The sequence below is a fragment of the Urtica dioica genome, chromosome 5, assembly GCF_054948205.1.
Source record: "Urtica dioica subsp. dioica isolate 48M chromosome 5, U.dioica_male_clone48M_v1_H2, whole genome shotgun sequence".
NCBI lineage: Eukaryota > Viridiplantae > Streptophyta > Magnoliopsida > Rosales > Urticaceae > Urtica > Urtica dioica.
This window is the reverse complement of record NC_142760.1, coordinates 37414892-37425098: the sequence shown is the minus strand read 5'-3', so window position 1 is coordinate 37425098 and position 10207 is coordinate 37414892. Positions and strand designations below refer to the sequence as shown.

At 41.1% G+C, this 10207-nt stretch overlaps 2 protein-coding genes across 2 annotated transcripts; one reads left to right on the top strand and one right to left on the bottom strand.

The window, feature by feature from the left end:
* Positions 1-227: 227 nt before the first annotated feature.
* LOC149398256 (uncharacterized) lies at positions 228-2417 on the bottom strand. Its single transcript, XM_089614530.1, has one exon. The coding sequence runs from the start codon at positions 2415-2417 to the stop codon at positions 228-230; it is 2190 nt and encodes a 729-aa protein (XP_089470656.1).
* Positions 2418-6239: 3822 nt separating this feature from the next.
* On the top strand, positions 6240-9719 carry LOC149398255 (uncharacterized). Its single transcript, XM_089614529.1, has 2 exons — positions 6240-7464; positions 8037-9719. Exons 1-2 carry the CDS (start codon positions 6240-6242, stop codon positions 9485-9487), a joined length of 2676 nt encoding a protein of 891 aa, XP_089470655.1. The 3' UTR covers positions 9488-9719.
* Positions 9720-10207: the final 488 nt, after the last annotated feature.

Sequence of the window (10207 nt, the reverse complement as noted above, 5' to 3'; positions counted from 1 at the left end):
AAGTAACGAGAGAAAACACTTTAATACTATCACTTATAAGCAATCACCAAACAAAATTAAGAAAATAAAAATTAAATAAAGACAACTAATCTAACAGAAATCCCCCACAAAGTAGTTCACCCCCCCCCCCCCCCCCCCCCCAAACTCAATCTCTACATTGTCCTCAATGTAGATCCATAAAAACACGGGAGACAGAGAACTTACCTTGCGGGGGTGGTAGAACTCCCCTACTCGTCGCCTCCGCGCTCGGGCGGCGGCGGATCTTCTTCCACGCGCTCTTTCTTCATCCATACCTCTTTGAACGGTTTTGGCCAATGTCCTCGCCGTGGCTTGAAAGGAGACTTCGGCTTTGCATCTTTGATCACCTTTTTTGTTGATTCTTCTTTAGGAGCCCGTGGCGGAGGTGTGGGTGGTGGAGTGGCGACTTCGTACGTCTCGAGGACGTAGACATCTTCTTTTTCCTTCTTGCGCTTTCGGGTTTTACAGATCCCGAACGTCTCCTCCTCGTTCTTCATGCGCATCATCAGCTCACCTCTTTGCACGTCTATGCGAACACCGCAAGTGGCTAAGAAAGCCCTTCCAAAGAGAATGGGGATATCGCGATCCTCGTCCATGTCGATGACATAGAAATCGGCCGGAAAAGTGAATTTTCCGACTTTTACGAGGAGGTCTTCCACGAAGCCGCGCGGGTGCCTTACGGTCCGATCTGCCAGTTGGAGAGTGGTGCGCGTGGGCTTTAGTTCACCCACCCCGAGTTTGTTGAAGACGGCCGACGGCATAAGGTTGATGCCCGAACCTAGATCGCACAAGGCGTTCTCGATAAAGACGTCTCCAATATTGCACGACAATGTGAACTTGCCCGGGTCTTCTAACTTTGGCGGGAGCTCTTGTTTTAGAAGTGCGCTACACTCGGTGGAAAGCGCCACCGTGAGCCGTTGCGGGAACGGGAGTGGCGTCTCATAGATGCGGACCGACGAGTGCGGCTTAGGGGCTTTGGTGATCGGGGCAGCCCCTTCTTCTTCTTTCTTCTGGCTCTCGGTGGCTGCAACGTGTTGATGAGAAATGGCATTGCAGTGCTCCCTTGGATTCACTTCGGAGGTGCTTGGAAGGGACCCTTGCGGTCTCTCGCTCATGGCTTTAGCGAAGTGACCCATTTGAACTTCAAGAGTTCTTATTTGGGCCGAGTTGCTTTTGAGGGCCGCTTCTTGGCGTTCGAGTGCGGCCGTGGTGTTCGTCATGAACTTGGTGTTTTCAATTGCCATTTGGGCAATTACATCTTCAAGATTCGGTCTCTTGTCTTGAGGAGGAGGATTATTCCGGTATTGAGAGCTCCCATGGTGTTGTTGATGGTGTTGTTGAGGATGCGGTGGGAGGTATGGTTGTTGGTGTTGAGGTGGAGCCGGTTGCATTGCCACTTGGTCTTGAGGATTTCTCCATGAGAAGTTTGGATGATTGTTCCTCGCTCCCGTGTAATAATTCCCCGAGTTTTGGTACGTGGGACGATTGTTGTGGTTCCCCACAAACTTAGACTCCTCTATCTCGCCACATTCGTCCGTCGGGTGAGGACCCGCACACAAACCACACTTGTGGTGAGATGTCCCCACCGCCTTCACCGCTTCTTTACCGTGGACGGTCTTCGCGAGTTTGGCTACCTCAATTGTCAACGATTTGAGGAGCTCCATCTCCGGAGTTATTGGCTCTCTCGCAGCAATTCTCCTCTCGACCGGGCATTGATCGTTCACTTGGGCCATCTTCTCGAGTAGTGCAAATGCATCGGTGGTGGTGTTGTCGAGAAGTGAGCCCCCCGATGCGGTGTTGACTCGGTCTTGCGTCGAGGCCATAAGCCCGCTATAGAAGATTTGGAGTTGCACCCACTCCGCAATACCGTGGCCCGGACACTTCCGAATCATGTCCTTGAAGCGAGCCCACGCTTCGTAAAGGGACTCTCCGTCGTATTGTCCAAAGTTATGGATTTCGTTTCTCCTCCGGGTCATCTTCTCAAAAGTGAAGAATCGTGAGATGAACTTCGAACATAAGTCATCCCATGTGGTGATCGAACCCGGAGCAAGAGAGGATAACCACCCATGTGCGCGGTCTCGGATGGAGAACGGGAAGAGTCGTAGACACACGGCCTCCTTGGATAAGTGAGGGAGATTGAACGTGTTGCAAATCCGCAAGAAGTTGTTGATGTGGTCTTGCGGATCTTCGGAGGGGGAACCGGCAAATTGGTTGTTTTGCACCATGTGGATGATCGAGGTTTTAATCTCGAAGTTTGGGTTCCCTTCCATCTCCGGAATTCGTATTGCCGATTGGTGCTCGTCGAAAGTAGGTTGACCATAGTCGAGTATGGTCCTTCGTTCTTCTCCATGTTCCGCGTTTCGACGACCACGTGGTTGTGCTTCGTTGCCTTCTTCCATTGCGGCTCGCCTTGCCTCCGCTCGGTTCCGTCGGCAAGTCCGTTCGATCTCGTGATTGATAGGAATGAGCGGAGGGTTACGTCGTCGCATGCACCTTTAAAACATAAGAGGCACACAATAAGCACAATAATAACAAGCAAACTCAAAAATTAAACTAGATAATTCAATCGAAAATAGAACCATAGTCCCCGGCAACGGCGCCAAAAACTTGATGGGAATTTTCTCAACTAGAGAAATCTCACACGACGCAAGCGAACGTGTCGTCAAGTAATAGAGTGCAAAAGCACGGATATCGATCCCACAAGGACTCTAGACTATTTTCGAAGCGAACTCACTAGCTTTCTTTTTCGAGTTATGGAAAATGAAAAATGGGGGTTTTTTGATTGTTTTGTGAACAAGATGAAATGTAAATAAAAGTGAAAGCACTATTTAAACACAAGTTAAAAGGAAGGGGTACGATTTTGTTATTTCATCGAGTCGGTCGGTCAAGATACGATTCTAAGCTCGGGTTTAGAGTGTTAAAACTTAGTCTCAATCCCTCCTATAACATTCACTAATCTCTCTCGAGTCTTTAGGAATCTAGCTATGTGTCGAACTTACACCTCTCGGTTTGGGTTCTATTAAAGCACAAAACCGCATTTAACCCGGGATTTCAAACAACTACATCTACCCCCTAGTCTTTCTATAGCTCTAGGAAGGTTAATGATGGGACGGGTAGAGCTCACTCGTTTATTACCTCTCGGTGTCTAAACTCGTCTAAGATTCACTAACTAGGTAGCTACTCTAATTAGCGCTAACACACGCCCCATACCCATAGAATTCCACTCTCAACCCAACCATGAAGCACCAATCTAATCCAAATGTTTGACCAACCAACTCAACTACTCAACTACATCGCACCCCAAATCTACTTAGCTACTCATGATTAAGAATAAACAAAGTAAAATTGAAATAAGTAAAAGAAGCAAAACAATAAAGAAACAAGACATTGAATGCTAATCTCAACAACCAAATAAATATATCATAAAACTCAAGCACTACTTCAATATTCCACTTAGATAAAACAATAAACTTATCACAATGCTCAAATGACAAAGGTAATCAACAAAGCCCAAATAGAATACTTGAAAGCTTAAAATATGTTCAACAAGCAAAAAGTGGAGTAAATAAGTAAAAAACAATAAATAAAAGAGATAGAGTTTAGAGTGAACAAATGGAGGTGATGAGGATGATGGAGGTTGTCACTTCTCCCTCTTCTTCTTCACTCCCAAGCTCAAGAGCAAAATGAGTGTCAAACCCTAGCTTTCTCTCTCTCACTTTCTCTCTCTAAAGTTTCAAAAACCAAAACAAAAGTGTTCTATTCTAAAGCTTCCCATTTTCCCACTTGAACAAGTGTATATGAGGGTTCAAGAGATGTTTTCGGAGCAAATAAGGACCCTTGGATGAGATCCAAGGGCCAAAAATGAGCTAAAAGACGAGCTCCAAAAAGTGCTGAAAAGGCAACTGGCGCGGTGCGCCACATAACGGCGCGGTGCGCCACTCGTGAATTTTCTGAAGGCGCGGTGCGCCACATAACGGCGCGGCGCGCCACCCGAGAATTTATGAAGGCGCGCCGCGCCTCTCTTGCGCGTTGCCCGCTCGAGCTCTCGGTGTAAATTTTGGCACCAGGGCGCGGCGCGCCTCTCGAGAAACGTTGACTCCATTGACCGTCGTTGACTTTTGTTGACTTGACTTCAAATGACCATAACTTGCTCGATTTAGCTCCGATCCAGCCCGTTTTCGCACCACAACCTTCTCATACTCTCTCAAACCTGAAAATGCAATAAAAAGTACAAAATAGTATCAAAAACATTAAGAACAAGCTTCGATTCTTATCTAAGAGTCATAGATAAGTGTGAATGAATCTCACTTATCACCAGCCAAAGAAAATCAAGGACTTGGGACAACGCCCTAATATACACAGCAAGCAAGCACGCTCATTTCGAATTAAGAGAGAAGGAAATCAAAATTAGATAAATGTTGCTGTTGAATTTATTATTATCAGTCTAATATCCTACAATAATTCGTACGCGTACCGCATTGCTAAAACTTGTACATATTAAAAGCGTCACTCACAGGGCAGTTACAACTTACAAGTGTCTGTCTCTCACAATACAATCTTTTTGCTCAAAATACACTCCAAGGCAATCATCAGGTACATTTGGCTGTGCCTTATATTAACAAAGCTCTTTTTCTTTTAAAGAGAAAAAAGTATATACCTTTTCCACTGCATCGGACGTTCTTAAATGGGATATACAATAATTTGGGTATATAAACCCTAATACAACCAAGTAAATAAAAGACTAAAAATAATCCTATATAAATATAATAGTGACAAATATATTAAGCTAATAATATGTACTTATGAAGGCTTGCTTATATATATATGTATATATATACATATATATATTATGTTTGTTTGTAATGAGAAACAATATTTAAACCTTTCGCTATCAAAAATTATTTTTAGTCATGATATCTAACTCAAGTTACGAACATATATTTACCAAAAATTATCATATTAATTAACAATGACTGCATTAATCTGCTTTCCTAAATTTTGTCCTATATTAGCTATATTTTCATTACAATACACAGCTTTAAATATGCATTTTAAATTTTGATGTGGTAATATAAGAAAAAAAAATATCCAAATGTTTAGACGAGCAGGGAAGGAAAGATTAGGAGAGATAATAGAATTAAGGAATAGTTTTCTAATTTTGTATTCATCTTTTATTTCTTTTTGGGTAACAAAAGGTGCATGGATAAAAGATAGAAAAGATATATGAAAAAACAGAGAAGATAAACATCTAAGCAAGGAAAAGACGATGATATATCTTATACTAAAGGCAGACAAGATTGAACTATAGGTAGGGAAAAGTTTAGATCGTTAAGAAAGTGTTTATGTCGTTTACGAGGCAATGGGCCAAAGAAGAGAAAAATTCAAAAGAAAAAGAAAAAAAAAAAGAAAAAAAAAAGAAAGGTCAGGAAGACCAAGATTCCAATGTACGTGGCAGATCACAATAATTTGATGTAAAAACGATCATGTGAATCCTTACGAATGATGCATTCGATCATATACAGATATCTTTATTATCTTGTACATAAACGACACTGTCGTTTCGCTTGAAGGGTGTAAAATGTAGTATGAAGAATATATACTAGAATTTATACATACGAAGTCCTGAGTTCGAGTTTTATCAGCTACACAAATGCATGTCCCTTATAGCTTAATGTTTCTGTACTAAATCACGTAATCTTGGTCAATAATATCACATGCGTTTGTACTGCTAATATATAATGTAATCTTGTCCAATAAACTCACTTTTCAAAAACAAAAGCAAAAAATTAACGCACCCAAACATGTACGGAACAGAATATTTACTTGAATATTTTAGAAAAATCTATATTCACTAGCTAATTTTCTACTTTAATTTAATTTATTTATACAAATAGTCTAACTTTTATACATGCGCCATTATACATAATTTCATCTTTTTTCCCTCTATTTGGTATATTTGATATAGTTGATGGTTATATTTAAAATAAATTATTGGATAAGTTATTTTTATTCAAGATTTTGTTTCTCTCTATCCTGGTTTTACCTTCTTGTTCACATTTGTTCACACGGCAGGAAATTTTCATGTTCCAAACCTGTAACTAGGCGTACAGACACTATATATATGTTTTATGTATGTGGTCATCCAATCTTAGTAAATCATGTAAAGAAAAGCAAGCACGCTCATTTCAAAATTGAGAGAGAAGGAAATCAAAATTAGAGAAATGTTGGCGTTGAATTTATTATTGTTAGTATTATTACTATGTCTCCAATCTCTGACCACATTCCTTGCGACGTCGGCTCAGCCACGATGCAGTCCGGAAGAGAGCTCCGCTCTGCTCAGCATCGACATCAGCCACAACGCCAAATGGAACGCCAGCGAGGATTGTTGCACGTGGTTCGGGGTGAAATGCGATCCAGCCACAGGCCACGTCATCTATCTGGTATTACACCCAGGCCCGGACATCCTCAGCTCCAACAGCACCCTCTTCTCCCTCCGCCGACTCAAGAGCCTCCGCTTATGGTTCAAATTATACGATCGCCCTGATTCAAATTATAGTTCAAAGCGTATCCGAATTGACAGAACAGCGTTCGAAGCGCTCGCTCTGAACCTGACCAACCTCGCTGAACTCAGGTTGGACGGATGTGACTTGTCGTCCGTGCCGCCGGCCATGCTGACGAGCCTCTCATCTTCGCTGACGCTGCTCCAGCTCTGTAACTGTCGGTTGCAAGGTGAACTGCGCAGTCACATTTTTTCTTCTTTTCCGGTCCTCGAAACACTCGATCTGTCCGGCAATAATCTCAGCGGCCATATTCCACTCAACTTGTCCAACTCCAAGAGCCTAGCCTCATTGGATCTTTCATACAACAATTTACATGGCCCACTGCCCAGTCACTTTTTTCCTTCTTTTCCGGTCCTCGAAACACTCGATCTGTCCGGCAATAATCTCAGAGGCCATATTCCACTCAACTTGTCCAAATCCAAGAGCCTAGCCTCATTGGATCTTTCATACAACAATTTACATGGCCCACTGCCCAGTCACTTTTTTCCTTCTTTTCCGGTCCTCCAAACACTCGATCTGTCCAGCAATAATCTCAGCGGCCATATTCCACTCAACTTGTCCAACTCCAAGACCCTCGCTTCATTGGATCTTTCATACAACAATTTTTCATCGATGACTGGACTTGGACTTGCTCTAAATCTGTTGGTTCTAAGATTGGGTAATAACTCAATCGAGGGTCCCATACCGCCGTGGATATATGCGCTTCCGTATGTGGAAAACTTGGACCTTTCCTCAAACCGATTCTCCGGTGAGATAGGTGAATTTAACACCACTTCGTTGACCCAATTTTCCTTGAAGCGGAATCAACTGCGAGGTGTCATCCCGAAATCAATATTTCAGCAACCGAATCTCACGGACCTGACTCTTTCATCATATAGTCTCACAGGTACTTTGGATTTTATGAGGTATTTCACTGCTTAAAAAGTTTAATTCTGAACATTTTATATTATTATGTATGTACTAGAATAAAAATTTAGTTTGCGTTTTAAAGTTTCAAAAATAGATTTTGATGTGAAACCAAGCTATATTTTCAGTTTTTTTTTAGTTTCCAGGTAGCTAATAAATAGAAAGAGGTCATAGTGTTTAGTCATTTTATTTGTTCATAATATTTTTTATATTTGAATTTTTAATTTTATTTATTTAATTTTTAATCAAATCAACTTAATTTTTTTGTTACACCTTCAAATCAACTTCATTCTTTTTTCTACACCTTTAAATTTTAAATTGTGAATTATTTATTTTTAAATTATGAATATTGATATTTTATTTACGTTTTGATATTTAGTTTACTTGAAAATAATTAGCTATAAAATATTTTTTTGTGACCCATCGGTCACTGTACGTCATCACCTATCGTCTTTGACTTGGACTCTATTGTTATTATCTTTCATACATATACCCACTTCCATGTAACAGTTTAGGAGCTATTCCTATTTACAGCAAATAATTTGTTTTCAGGTGAAATCCCGCTTTCCATTTGCAACATGACATCACTTCGGACACTCGATTTGTCGCACAACCTCGTAAGCGGCAAAACTCCTAGGTGCATGTCAAATTTGAGTAGTCTTGTTGACTTGACTCTAAGAGGGAACAACCTGCACGGGACCGTCTCAACGAGCATCGGCGATGGCGTTCTTTACGTCGATCTCAGTTCCAACTTTTTTTCAGGTCCTTGTCCAATTCCAGTGAACAACCGATTCTTGTTTATATCGAAAAACAATTTTACGGGAGGAATCCCAGAGTCGATTTGTTCTATGGAAAGCCTCATAATGCTGGATTTATCCGACAACAAGTTGAGTGGCACAATCCCTTGGTGCATGGGAAACACCAGCAAATATCTCGAAACAATTTCTCTCCAAAACAACAATTTCCACGGATCCATTTCATTGGTGTTTTCAGGGGAATACCAGTTGAGTAGTCTCCATCTGAACGGTAACCAGTTCGGAGGTGCGTTTCCAAGATCTCCGGAAAGCTGTACAAAACTCGAAATCCTCGACGTCGGAGACAATCTGCTAAACGACACGTTCCCCAACTGGCTTGAATCTTTACCGGATTTACAAGTCTTGGTCTTGAGAGCCAACAGATTTCACGGTCCGATAGGTAATGCCACGATCAAGTCTCCGTTCCCGAAGTTGATAATCATGGATCTGTCCGAGAACAAGTTCACCGGAGAACTTCCTATCAAATACTTTCAGAACTTCCAAGCTATGCAGACAGAACCAAGAAGCAACGAGGCAAGCTACGTTGGAAAACAATTCAATTCATATATTAGATATCAAGATTCTATTGTGGTGTCTATGAAAGGCTCAAAGTTTGAGCTTGTGAAAATCCGGATCATGTTCACGATCATCGACTTCTCCGCCAATAACTTCACAGGAGAGATTCCGTCGGTCGTTGGGAAACTTAAATCACTCAAAGGTCTCAACTTTTCTTACAATTCCCTCGGTGGTTCGATTCCATCGTCCATGCAAAACCTAACCAACCTCGAGTGGCTAGATCTCTCATCCAATCGGCTTGTTGGTCGTATTCCCGCAGAGTTGGCTAACATACCTTGGCTTTCATTCTTGAACCTCTCACACAACCGTCTCACGGGACCGATCCCCAATGGCAAGCAATTCAACACCTTCACCAATGATTCCTACATCGGAAACCTCGCTTTGTGTGGGTTTCCGATGTCTGAAACTTGTGGTCAATCTCCGCCAACGAATTTCGCGCCAGACGACGATGATGATGATGATGATGATTCAAGTGGGATAAGTATTTGGAAAATAGTGGTGATGGGTTTCGCAAGTGGCTTTGTGATCGGGATTTCGCTCGGATACATGTTACTGTACTCCGACGGCAAACTTAACTGGATTTCTATTCGGATTCTGAGAGAGCCACGACGTAGGAGAGCAAGGCCAAACTGAAGAATTGCTCGCTAGCCGATCAGTTAAGATGTAATATTAATGTGTGTGTTTCACTTCTCTAAATATTTGTCATTTGTTTTCCAAAGTCCAATGTCATGGTGTCTGTTTTCTTGGTACTTTAAAGTCTCTTGTTTGTGTGGTTACTTAATGTTTGATGTCACTGTATCTTTTCATACCGATATTGAATCCGGAGCTTTAGCTTTCATTTTCCTGTAGAGATGTATATATGTTTACTTTTAAACTAAGAATTAGACAGTAGATTTAAGTACAATAATGTGAAGAAAAAAAAGGAATATAACAGTCACCTACTGATCATGAACCTATAATTAATAGATAGGTAAAGTTGTGTTAAAGAATTGTTTCTCAATTGTGAAGCGATTCTTCATCATACCTTGCGAGATAACATGTGTTTATGAGGACATAATTCTTGCATCTGAATTTTTTGCTTTTGTTTTGTGCTTTAATTGTTTTATTTCACTCCAAGATTTAAAATATCGATACCGATATCCATACCGAGGTTCTGATTTTACGGATATATTGAGTATCAACGGATATATCAACAGATATATTATAACAATTTCAATACCGACTCTCGATTATATCGTTGATATATTTATGATATATCGATTACCGACGGAGATATCGACAAAAATCTTATAACAAAATATAATAAAATATGTACCACTATTTATATTTTTAAATTTATAATAAAACAATCAA